At 45.7% G+C, this 13,556-nt stretch overlaps 1 protein-coding gene across 4 annotated transcripts in view; it reads left to right on the top strand.

Annotated features, from left to right (window-relative positions):
- LOC137571152 (adhesion G-protein coupled receptor F1-like) overlaps positions 1-13,556 on the top strand; it is a 106,104-nt gene that overhangs the window by 51,234 nt on the left and 41,314 nt on the right. For all 4 annotated transcript variants that reach the window (XM_068279929.1, XM_068279927.1, XM_068279926.1 and 1 more), the window contains exons 4-5: positions 7,251-7,400; positions 11,791-12,036. In XM_068279929.1, coding sequence (XP_068136030.1) covers positions 7,251-7,400; positions 11,791-12,036 — 396 coding nt within the window. The remainder of the gene's footprint in view (positions 1-7,250; positions 7,401-11,790; positions 12,037-13,556) is intronic.

Raw genomic sequence — 13,556 nt, 5'->3', positions numbered from 1 at the left:
CCCGACCTGCCCGCTACCCCTCCGGCTCAGCGGCCGCCCCCCCCCCCCCCCCCCCCGGGCCGCCCCTAGAAGTTTGCCGCCTGAGGCAAATGTTTCACCCCGCCTCATGAGCGGGCCGGCCATGCAGCTGAGGAGAAATGTACAAATATACACTCTAATCAATGCCTCTACAGTACAGATGTCACAATAACGGTTCTTCCATCACCAAGTTTAGGGTTTTTAGATTTCTAGAGGTGGATGTAGAGTTGGTGCGGACCTCAATCGATTTCTTTCAGTTCTGGATCCTGACGGTACCTAGGTGGGAAGTCCTGCACACCTCACCTGTTTTGGGATACAGCCAAGAGTGCGTTGCTAGTGGCTCACATGGGAACAAAGAAGGACGCGGCACAGTGCAGGGAGTACCCATCATCACAGTGGGTTCAGGGGTTCATAGCAGCTGGCATTTGTAAGTCAGGGCTCCCTGTATTTGGACTATAAGATGCAGACGCAACCCATATTGTCCTCTGGTCCTCCACCCCTGCCCGGGCCCCTCCAGCTGATGTGGGGTGAGCTACCCTTCTGGCACGAGTGGCTTCCGGTACAGACACAGCCATACTCAGACAGGCACAGTATGGCAACGCTTGTACTAAAAGATGAATGCGGCCCAGATCAGATTACTGACAACCTTTTGAGGGTCTGCAAGAGGCGAGCGGTGATGACTGACCGGAGGAAACCGTGGGAAGCCTCTATAGAAAGGCCCCTTAGTTTTTCCTCCTTGTTGTCAACTTCAGCTATAGTTTGCTCACTGTTTGGTCACAGGAGGGTGTAACCTCCCCATCCCCCCCATCCCCATAATGATTGAGGTTTTAAGGTAGATATCATATGCACTATAGTGTAGATTTTTTAATCGTTTTACATCTATATACAATCAAGTATGGTTTAAAGTTTCACATCTATAATAAAGTCCCACTGGCATTTCTTGCCACATTCAGCTGTGAGATCTCTCAGTTCTGCAGCATCCTTGTCTTACATGATGCAGAGATCATCATACAATGCTTTTTTTATTTTCATCCAGAAGTTTCCATTAGTCCCATACAAGGAGACGGGGTAGCTTGGTGTGTTGTGCTGAAGGACACGTCGTCCCTTCAGCTTCCTGTGTAGGCATATCAGACATCACTAGTCACACATCAATAACATAACCCCAGGCATTTGTAGCACATCAGGGGCGTCGCTAGCCCTGTTTTAGGGGGGCACGTGCCCCCAATCTTTCCTGGGGTGCCACGGATCTCCGCCCGGCTGCCCCCTCTGTCAAGACAGCGGCTTCCTCCAGCCGCCGCGTCACTGACACTCGTCTCAGACCTCAGGATCAGGCGGCGAGCCGGCGACCAATCGTGCGGGCGCTAGGACCCAGCGCCCGCACTGATATGCGGAAGTGACATCACTTCCGCATATCGAGCGGGTGCGTCCAGCGCCCGCTCGTACATCTGGTCGGGTCGCCGCTGATCCTGAGGTCTGCTGAGAGGTAGGGGGGGAGCGGCGGCGGCTAGAGGGGGGGCCTCCCTGTCACTCACTCACTCACTAAAGGGGCTCCCTGGCACGCACTCACTCCCTAAAGGGGCTCCCTGTCACTCACTCCCTAAAGGGGCTCCCTGGCACGCACCCACTCCCTAAAGGGGCTCCCTGGCACGCACCCACTCCCTAAAGGGGCTCCCTGGCACGCACTCACTCCCTAAAGGGGCTCCCTGTCACTCACCCACTCCCTAAAGGGGCTCCCTGTCACTCACTCACTCCCTAAAGGGGCTCCCTGTCACTCACTCACTCCCTAAAGGGGCTCCCTGTCACTCACTCCCTAAAGGGGCTCCCTGTCACTCACTCACTCCCTAAAGGGGCTCCCTGTCACTCACTCACTCCCTAAAGGGGCTCCCTGGCACGCACTCACTCCCTAAAGGGGCTCCCTGGCACGCACTCACTCCCTAAAGGGGCTCCCTGTCACTCACTCACTCCCTAAAGGGGCTCCCTGTCACTCACTCACTCCCTAAAGGGGCTCCCTGTCACTCACTCACTCCCTAAAGGGGCTCCCTGGCACGCACCCACTCCCTAAAGGGGCTCCCTGGCACGCACCCACTCCCTAAAGGGGCTCCCTGGCACGCACTCACTCCCTAAAGGGGCTCCCTGTCACTCACCCACTCCCTAAAGGGGCTCCCTGTCACTCACTCACTCCCTAAAGGGGCTCCCTGGCACGCACTCACTCCCTAAAGGGGCTCCCTGGCACGCACTCACTCCCTAAAGGGGCTCCCTGTCACTCACTCACTCCCTAAAGGGGCTCCCTGTCACTCACTCACTCCCTAAAGGGGCTCCCTGTCACTCACTCACTCCCTAAAGGGGCTCCCTGTCACTCACTCACTCCCTAAAGGGGCTCCCTGCCACTCACTCACTGCCTAAAAGGGCTCCCTGGCACTCACTCACTGCCTAAAGGGGCTTCCTGTCACTCACTCACTGCCTAAAGGGGCTCCCTGGCACTCACTCACTACCTAAAGGTGCTCCCTGTCACTCACTATCGGGGTCCCTGTCACTCACTACCTAACTGGAGGCGCCTGTCACTCACTAGCTAACCTGGGGGTCCCTGTCACTCACTACCTAACTTGGGGGGGCTACCATATTAAGGGGGCATTCTGCCTATTTATGTGAAATGCTGTCTATTTATGTGCCTCATGACTGCTGAATGTGTCTTGTTGGGAGCCTTATGATTTGTTGGGGGCCTCATGATTGCTGAATTTGTCTTGTTGGGGGCCTCATGATTTGTTGATGGCCTCATGATTGCTGAATTTGTCTTGTTGGGGGCCTCATGATTGCTGAATTTGTCTTGTTGGGGGCCTCATGATTTGTTGGAGGCCTCATGATTGCTGAATTTGTCTTGTTGGGGGCCTCCTGATTTGTTGGGGGCCTCATGATTGCTGAATATGTCTTGTTGGGGGTCACATGATTGCTAACTGCGAGACTTTGGGAAAAGCTGAATCCTTATCATATGAGACAATAGCATTAAACCTACTTTTTTAGCGTTTTAAAACAGAAAATAAAACTGGGAGGTTCTAAAAAATTGAATACATTTTTCAGGAGTAGGATGGATGAAATTGTTTATCTTCACAGTTTATTTTCAACTTGGATTTTCCATAATGTTCATGTATGAGTTAAAACGTTTGTACAGTATTTAGTTTAAATTGCTGTTGCCACTTTGCGATAGATACCGGTAAGTGACTTTTGGGTTGCAGTTTGGGCACTCGGCCTCCAAAAGGTTCGCCACCACTGTCCTAATCTGATGTCCCACCATTGCTAGGTTCATGTAAATTTGTCTCCACCCGTTACCACACCTATATTCTGGTCCATGGCCCACCCATTTTTTGGTGCGGCGCGATAAGCACGCCGCACAACGTGATCGTCATATTTTTGGCACGCTAGCTGCAGTGTGCTGAATTCTGCTGCCTACAGTATGTACAGTATACGCTGTTCTCTAGTGCTTGCACTGTGTGCTGATTTACCTCCAGTGTGTACAGTGCAAGGTGTTACTCTGTGCCTTTATTGATTGTAAACCAGCTGTATTGTATGCTGATCCCTGCTACTTTCAGTATGTACAGTATTAGCTGTAAAGCCTGGTACACACATGCAATTTTGATTAGCCAATTTTAGCTCTGTTCATAAAATTCATTGTCTGTTGGCCCACTTACTGCACGGGGGTGGGAAATTGGGGGTCAGTGATTGACCAATCAAAATTTTATGTGCGTATACATCTTTGATTTATGCCTATACTGATTGTAAATGATCGAAATAAAGGACAGGGGGCTCCGTCCAATATTTCGATGGGCAGGCCCGTTATCCGTAGCTTACACCGCTGCTAAGTTCATGTACATTTGGCCCCACCCATGGCCACGCCCACTCACCGCATGTCCACGCCCCGTTTTTTTGTATGTACCTCCCCTCCTGGTGCCCAGAGGTGCCACTGATCTCCAAGGACCCTAGAAACGCCCCTGTAGCACATTATTACTGGATCAAAGCACAGAGGCGTCGTTTGTGAACACTACATGCAGGGAGACATGTAACAATGGAGTTGGAGTGTTTTGTAGGAGCAAAGCATAGCAAGACAGGAGTAGCAGAGCAGGAAGTGGCTGGGAAGATGTGTGAAGGTGGAGCTGGATGGTTTAGCAGGAGCAGAGTGGAGCAGGACAGAAGTAGCAGAACAGGAAGTGGCTGGGAAGAGGCATAAAGGTGGAGCTGGAGTGTTTAGCAGGAGCAGAGTGAAGCAGGACAGAAGTAGCAGAGGAGGAAGTGGCTGGGAAGATGCGTGAAGGTGGAGCTGGAGTGTTTAGCAGGAGCAGAGCAGGAAGTGGCTGGTAAGATGCGTGAAAGTGGAGCTGGAGTGTTTAGCAGGAGCAGAGTGGAGCAGGACAGAAGTAGCAGTGCAGGAAGTGGCTGGGAAGATGTGTGAAGGTGGAGCTGGACTGTTTAGCAGGAGCAGAGTGGACTGGACAGAAGTAGCAGAGCAGGAAGTGGCTGGGAAGATGCGTGAAGGTGGAGCTGGAGTGTTAAGCAGGAGCAGAGTGGAGCAGGGCAATAGAAGCAGAGCATAAAGTGGCTGGGAAGATGCATGAAGGTGGAGCTGGAGTGTTTAGCAGGAGCAGAGTGGAGCAGGACAGAAGTAGCAGAGCAGGAAGTGGCTGGGAAGATGCGTGAAGGTGGACCTGGAATGTTTAGCAGGAGCAGAGTGGACCTGTACAGAAGTAACCGAGCAGGAAGTGGCTGGGAAGATGCGTGAAGTTGGAGCTGGAGTGTTTAGCAGGAGCAGAGTGGACCTGTACAGAAGTAACCGAGCAGGAAGTGGCTGGGAAGATGCGTGAAGTTGGAGCTGGAGTGTTTAGCAGGAGCAGAGTGGACCTGTACAGAAGTAACAGAGCAGGAAGTGGCTGGGAAGATGCGTGAAGGTGGAGCTGGAGTGTTTAGCAGGAGCAGAGTGGACCTGTACAGAAGTAGAAGAGCAGGAAGTGGCTGGGAAGATGTGTGAAGGTGGAGCTGGAGTGTTTAGCAGGAGCAGAGTGGAGCAGGACAGAAGTAGCAGAGCAGGAAGTGGCTGGGAAGATGCGTGAAGGTGGAGCTTGAGGGTTTAGCAGGAGCAGAGTGGAGCAGGACAATAGATGCTGAGCAGGAAGTGCCTGAGAAGATGCAGGAAGTGTTTAGCAGGAGCAGAGTAGAACAGAGAGGAGATGTATTAGAGCCCTTTTCCATTGGCCGTGTTTGCAGAGGCACTGCCAGGGTAGAAGCAAGCCAAGCCCCCCTGTCTCTCCAAGCTGGTTTGGCTACCCTGCGTCCCCTGGCTTCCCCACCTGTGTCACCTCGTCCTCCCGCTCTCCCTTTGCTCCGAGTCCTTCTGCAAAAACTCACACGGCTCTGATCCAGCGATGAACCTCGCTGCTCTCTTGCCGGCCATTTGGTGTCCCGTCTCCATGGTTACTTCCAGACTATGCCTTTAAAGGGAGCCTAAACTGAGAGGGATGTGGATGTTTCCTTTTAAACAATACCAGTTGCCTGGCAGCCCTGCTGATCTCTTTAGCTGCAGTAGTGGCTGAATCACACACCTGACTTCAGTCAGAGCACCTGATCTGCATGCTTGTTCAGGGGCTGTGGCTAAAAGTACTAGAGACACAGGATCAGCAGGAGAGTCAGGCAACTGGTATTATTTTAATAGGAACAATCCAGATCCTTCTCAGTTTAGGTTCCCTTTAAAGATGTCAGAGGCACCAGCCAGAAGTAGTCATAGCGACAGGAGCTGTGGCCGGCAGGAGAGTGGCAAGGTTCAGCACTGGATTGGAGCCATGTGAGTGACACAGAGGGGGAGAACACAAATGTGACACAGGGGTAGCACAGAGGTGACACAGAGAGGGAACAGAGGTGACACAGAGGGGGACAAGAGGTGACACAGCTGGAACAGAAGTGGCAAGAGATGACACGGGGCAAGAGGTGACACGGGGGAACAGAAGTGAGAGGCGATGACACAGAGGGGGACAAGGGACAAGAGGTGACACAGGGGGAACAGAGGTGACACGGGGGGCAAGAGGTGACACGGGGGAACAGAGGTGACAGAGGGGGACGAGGTGACACGAGGAACAGAAGTGACAAGAGATGACACAGAGGGTGAAAAGAGGTGACACAGGGGGAACAGAGGTGACACAGGGGGCAAGAGGTGACATGGGGGAACAGAGGTGACAGAGGGGGACGAGGTGACACGGGGAACAGAAGTGACAAGAAATGACACAGAGGGGGGCGAGGTGACACAGGGGACAAGAGGTGACATGGGAGGACAAATTATGTGTCGCTTGGGGACACAAAAACCTTAGCTGTGCCCCTGCGTGTTTGAATCTTATAAGTCAGAGAAACCCATGATCATGTCACAGCACATTTGCTAATTTACAGAAACTAGGGCTTATGAGAAGTGTGAAGACAACAAAGGTAAAGTAAACCTATAGTAAGCAAGAAAAAAAAAGTTAGATACCGTACACACACACACCACACACACACACACCACACACCACACACCACACACCACACACTACACACCACACACCACACACTACACACCACACACACTCTCTTTTACCTTAAAAAGCGGTCAGAAGTTATTAACTCGAGTATAAGCCGAAGATGGGAAAGTGGTAGCATGGGGTTTTCTTTTCAAAAAGATAAAGTTGGCTGCAAGATGCAGCTTCCATCACTTGATACCAGCTGTGACAGACATATGCAGATTATGTCCCTCCCACCCCCCTGTGTTCCCCAGTACACAAACTGTGTCCATTTCCGAGTGCCCCCTCTGCCATATGGGGCCACAATTATGTAGCTAACGGCATTTTAGTGCAGGGTGCAGTGCCTTCCCTCCCCCACCACCACGTCAGACTGGCGCAGCATTTGTGTAATGACTGTATCCCCCCTCCTCCCCTTTTACTTACCGGTGCACACTGCCAGGGTTCCTCATTAACTTGTTTGCTTGTCGCAGTCTCTTTCCAATTAACTATTCTCCTGAGTTTTCTCCTTGGTTATTTTATCTTCACTACAAATAACTTTTTCAGCATTCAGCAAGTAGGTAAACGTAAAATTAAACTTATTTTGATTATTTTATTGCTACCTGGGGGCTTGAAAGGTACTTTACAGATAAGGTGTAAAAATGTCTCCTGTGGGAAAACTTAGGAGAAAAATGTATTGAATAATATACATTTTTGCATTTCTTGCAGGCACTAATAGCTACCTGGCCTGCGTCTTCCCATATCTCTACAAAGGAGTGCTCCGTTCTACATGTGTCCTGGACATCAATGGCGACTCCTGGTGCGCCTACACTGCAGACTATGACCGCGACAGCAAAGGGATCTACTGCCTGGATGGTGGTAAGGTGTCCCTGTGCAGGAACTCAGGGAATTATTTATTCTTATTCTCATACATGCAGGTCTCTGTGTTCATCAATGGAGGCTTCACTAAAGGTCCTATCTGAAAAAATAGACATTCAATCCAGGCTGAAGCCACGACACCTATTTAGCAAAACTCATAGTAAAAGTATGCTGTCTGCATGCCTGGATGAACCTTTATGACATTGAATTTCTTCATGGCGAGAGCAGGAGTAGAGTTCCCTACAGACCTTTTGGAATGGGTCCGCCCTGTTTATGCAGGGCATCCATGTGGCCGAAGCCACTGGGACCTCGTACAGCTCAGCGGTAAAGAGATGAGGTTTTTTTGGTGGTTCTAAAGTCCATAATAACTTGGTCTTTTTTTTTGTATTTAACAACGGGTTGTTAATGTCACACCATTAAAATACACAATCTTACAATAAACAGAGGTAGAATAACAGCAAAATAGCAATAAGACATCAGATAATGAGGACTAGAACGGAAGATAAACCATAAAACCAAGAATGGGTTGACGTAAACTGGGAAAGGGTCTGGATCTTGAATTGAAGTAAACTAAGTCTAAACTTAACCATTTCAGCCTTTTGGACATACGGTAGCTGCTACAGTGGGATGCGAAAGTTTGGGCAATCGTCATGATTTTCCTGTATAAATCGTTGGTTGTTTTAATAAAAAATGTCATTTAAATATATCATATATGAGACACAAACAGTGATATTTGAGAAGTGAAATTAAGTTTATTGAATTTACAGAAAGTGCGCACTAATTGTTTAAATATCATTAGGCAGGTGCATAAATGTGGGCACTGTTGTCATTTTATTGATTCCAAAACCTTTAGAACTAATTATTGGAACTCAAATTGGCTTGGTAAGCTCAGTGACCCCTGACCTACATACACAGGTGAATCCAATTATGAGAAAGAGTATTTAAGGGGGTCAGTTGTAAGTTTCCCTCCTCTTTTAATTTTTCGCTAAAGAGTAGCAACATTGGGTTCTCAAAACAACTCTCAAATTACCTGAAGACAATCATGGTTTAGGGGAAGGATACATATAAAGCTGTTTCCACAGTTAGGAACATACTGAGGAAATGGAAGACCACAGGCTCGGTTCAAGTTAAGGCTTGAAGTGGCAGACCAAGAAAAATCTCAGATAAACAGAAGCGATGAATCGTGAGAACAGTCAGAGTCAACCCACAGACCACCACCAAAGACCTACAACATCATCTTGCTGCAGATGGAGTCACTGTGCATCGTTCAACCATTCGGTGTACTTTACACAAGGAGATGATGTATGTGAGAGCCTTTTCTCCGCCCACAGCACAAACAGAGCTGCTTGAGGTATGCTAAAGCACACTAGGACAAGCCAGCTTTATTTTGGAATAAGGTGCTGTGGACTGATGAAACTAAAATTGAGTTATTTTGGCATAACAAGGGATGTTATGCATGGAGGAAAAAAGAACACAGCATTCCAAGAAAAACACCTGCTACCTACAGTAAAATATGGTGGTGGTTCCATCATGCTGTGGGGCTGTGTGGCCAGTGCAGGGACTGGGAATCTTGTCAAAGTTGAGGGACGCATGGATTTCACTCAGTATCAGCAGATTCCGGAGACCAATGTCAATGAATCAGTGACAAAGCTGAAGCTGGATCTTTCAACAAGACAACGACCCTAAACACTGCTCAAAATCCACTAAGGCATTCATGCAGAGGAACACGAACAACATTCTGGAATGCCCATATCAGTCCCCAGACCTGAATATAATTGAAAATCTGTGGTGTGAATCAAAGAGAGCTGTCCATGCTCAGAAGCCATCAAACCTAAATGAACTAGAGATGTTTTGTAAAGAGGAATGGTCCAAAATACCTTCAACCATAATCCAGACTCTCATTGGAACGTACAGGAATCGGTTAGAGGCTGTCATTTCTGTAAAAGGAGGATCTACTAAATATTGATTTCATTTCTTTTTTGTGGTGCAGAAAAAAATTTACAATTAAAAAAAACCATAAATAATTACCTAAGGGTCTGAACTTTTTTAATATGCATGTCAAGAGGGTATAATACTATTATTTTTTTAAATGATATGCTTGTAAATAATGATGGACCCAAAAAAGAAAAAATATACTGAAATCAAATATTGGTGCCATACATTGTGATATGGACATAATTTAAATGGTGTAATAACCGGGACAAATGGGTAAATAAAATACGTGGGTTTTAATCATGGTAGCATGTATTATTTTAAAGCTATAATGGCCGAAAAATAATGATTTTTTTACACTTTTTTTCTTAATATTTTCGTTAAAATGCATTTAGAAAAAAACAACTCTTAGCAAAATGTACCACCCAAAGAAATCCCAATTGGTGGCAGAAAAAAACAAGATATAGATCATTTCATTGTGAAAAGTAGTGATAAAGTTATTGACAAATGAATGGGAGGTGAACATTGCTCGGATGCAAAAGGTGAAAAAACACTGAAGGCTGAAGTGGTTAAGCTGGAATCAGTGCGCTTTCATCAAGGATCTGGCAGCTCCCTCCTTCAACATTTTCAAGAAGGCCCTCAAAAATCACCTTTTCACTCTGGCCTACCACCCCTCACAAGTGCTCTAAACCTACAGCTGCAGTCCGGGCCCCTACCTTTCATGTCCCTACCTCTCCCTCTAGATTGTAAGCAATTGGGCAGGGTCCTCCTCCTTTTGTGTCCTACCTGATCATGCACCTCCATTACTGTGCACCCATGCTATGCATCTGAGGGAACTCAACTTGCCTAATATCCATGCTCCTATCCAGTGACTGACTAAGCATTACCTTGTACTCATACTGTGCTGCATGATCTGGTCTTTCTTGTATTGTCTTATTACTGTATGTCACCCCTAAATATTGTCTGTAACCTTCACTAATGTCCAGCGCTGCGTAATATGTTGGCACTTTATAAATACAATAAATAAATAAATGAAGGGATCCGTGTGGAGTCCCAAAAATAGGAGTTCTAAACAGCACAACTCCCAGGTCTACAAGAAGACTAAAATTAACTGATCCTGTTGACATGAGATGGGGAATTGTGGAGGGTAATGTGAATGTCAGGTTTGCCTAGTAACTGCTTTTGGTCAGGCTGAATACACATATAACTGACAGAATGCCTCAGTCCTGACACCTGCTCAAACTCCTACCTAACCACAATCTAAACCCCTGCAGGTAGATGTTGTATACAGACTGGCCAGACAGCAATTTACCAGTACTATTAAACAGAGTAATGATTCAGCAGTCACCTGAGGAATTATGCAGAGATGATCAGGACCAGACTCAGAGTCCAGGTTGCGTGGTCAGACAAGCCAGAGTCGGGACAGGCGGCGTTCATGCGGTTCCTTTAACAAATTAACAAAGAAAATTTCCCTCCACTAGGGGATAAAACTTAGCATTTATTAATTACATCTAAAAAATAGAGTTACTGTCAAGTTGGTTACTTCAAGAAAGTTGATAAAGTAGTTTCAGGTACATGTGGAGTAAAACTCACACCTACTTCAACTTCAATATAAGCATTAATAACAATTTTCACAGAAACCTCCCCCCCCCCCCCCCCCATAACTAAACAACCCGACATGTTTCACTTCCTGAAGGAAGCTTTTTCAAGGGAAAAAGTGCAGTGCATAAGTGCATACAGTGCAAAGGTGTATTACAAAGTCATTAAAATCAAAACATTATATAAGTAACATAGCGTATAGGCCTATGACAGTAGCCTAAACATCATGGCTGGCAGGGCCTTCTTTTATACTGATCAGGAATCACATGGGGTGGTGGTGGAGTCCATCCTCGTTACCACCCACCAATTCCCCATTAGTAATTGGTCCAAATTCCTGTCAGTCAATCATAAACCAATCAAAGAATGGCCCCATCAAATCCCATTATGTCCTTTAACAAGCCAGAGTCGGGGCAGGCGGCGTTCATGCAATTCCTTTAACAAGCCTATTCAGCAACGTGTAGACAGATGAGCGAGGTCGGAGACAAGCCGGGTCAGGAAGCCAGAAGACAGAGTAATCAGGAACAGGCCGGGTCACAATAGGAATATCTATAAGATAGGTCAGAGACTGCACAGCACAGTATTAGTTTTAGACCCTGCACAATTTGGCATGCGAAAGCAAATGCATATTTGCATGAGCAATGCCTTCGTGAGAAGCCAATTAGGCCAAATTTGCAAAGCCAGAGTTGATAGGTTTTAACTTGGTTTGATGCACACATTAAATTCTCTGTGTAGTGTCTGAACTTATGGATACTGAGTGTAGAGAGTCAGTATTGTTGGGTGTGGAGGTGTGGAGGATTAGATTTGTTGTGAGTATTTTATGTTCATGCATTAATATTATTTGTATTTCTAAATTTTGAAGTCATCAGTGTTGCAGTCCTGGGGACCGAAACCACCTTCACCACAGCAATGACGGTCCCAGCTAAGACCTCCATCTTCTCTACCATGACTTCAGGGCCCACTACCCAGAATGCTTCAGCACACACAACCATATCAGGGGAAACCAGTGTACGCACAACTCTTATTGGCACCAGCACATCATATGCTAGTAAATCTGGCCCTGTGTCCCCAACCATGTCTACAACTGGAGCTGCCACAGCTGTGCCAAGTAAGTGGTCAGTGGTCTGATTTCTTCAATCAGTCATTTTTTATTTTTTTTTACTTTTTTTTTTTAAGTAAAATTTATTTAGTTTTTTTGTTTTTATAACAAAATTTCTTGTATTGAGGGTGTAAAATACAATCCATTCAATGCAGCTCAATATGGTTCAAGGATTCATTATAAACTTTATCTCTGCTTATTTATATTGTTTATTTGTTTTGTTTTTTTGTTTGTTTTAGAAATTAAACTGCCATTCCAAAGTGGCCCTAACATAAATTAAGAGATGGGGATGTCAAAGTTTGCAGGCGGTCAATGGATTTATGCAAATTTTTAAAATTAGTAATAATAGATCTAGCTTTGTGCACCCTCAAGCAAGGTCGAAGTATATCTACACTTTGTACTCCAAACAGGGTATTGTTGCCATAGTAAGCCCCTTCCCCCTCCTTAGTGTGTCTTTCTTAATCTTGCTACCCCAGCAATGACACCCTTTTCATGGACTAACTATCTGTAAAACAAATTGTATACCCTGATTAACCTTGTGCTATGTTGTATAACCATTTGCTACCTCTCTGCCACCCCTTGTTTCCAATGTATGTATCCCTATTTATAGTCCAGCGCTGCGTAATATATGTTGGCACTTTATAAATACAATAAGTAATAATTCCGAAGAAGGGAATCTAAATTTTATATTGATCCAAAATGTACTGATATACTGCATGTATATTAATTATTTTTTTATTATCAAATTCTTGTAAATAATAAATCAATCGCTAAATTCTTAAAAGTAGTAAATGTGTCATTCAGATATTGCAACCAAATTCAGCATCTCAATTCTTCACTCTGTATCTGTATCAATGCATTATTTGCATCACTACTAATCATTTAATGTAACATCAAGTCGTCTCACTAAACATTAAAAGGGCACTACAGCGAAAAATTGTAAAATGTAAAATATGTGCAAACATATACAAATAGGAAGTACGTTTCTTCCTGAGTAAAATGAGCCATAAATTACTTTTCTCCTATGTTGCTGTCACTTACAGTAGGTAGTACAAATCTGACAGAAGTGGCAGGTTTTGGACTAGTCCATCTCTTCATAGGGGATTCTCAGCAAGGCTTTTATTCTTTATAAAGATATTCCCTAAAAAGGATTTAAACAATGATGCAGGCCAGCCTCCCTGCTTGCTACGCAGTTTTTTGGCAGTTGGACAGAGCAACTGCCATTCACTAAGCGCTTTTGAAAATAAATATATCCCTGAGAATCCCCTGTGAAGAGATGGACTAGTCCAAAGCCTGTCACTTCTGTGAGATTTCTACAACCTACTGTGACAGCAACATAGGAGAAAAGTAATTTATGGCTCATTTTACTCTGGAAAAAATGTACTTCTTATTTGTATATGTTTGCACATATTTTACATTTTACAGTTTTTCGCTGTAGTGCCCCTTTAATAAAAAAAAGTTCAAGGACATAAATAAATATAATTATAAATAGATGTGTCAATCCTTTAGTAAATAAATACATAAACATA

The sequence above is a fragment of the Hyperolius riggenbachi genome, chromosome 4, assembly GCF_040937935.1.
Source record: "Hyperolius riggenbachi isolate aHypRig1 chromosome 4, aHypRig1.pri, whole genome shotgun sequence".
Lineage (NCBI taxonomy): Eukaryota > Metazoa > Chordata > Amphibia > Anura > Hyperoliidae > Hyperolius > Hyperolius riggenbachi.
Note: the sequence above shows the minus strand (reverse complement) of the source record. Positions and strands in the feature narration are given on the sequence as shown.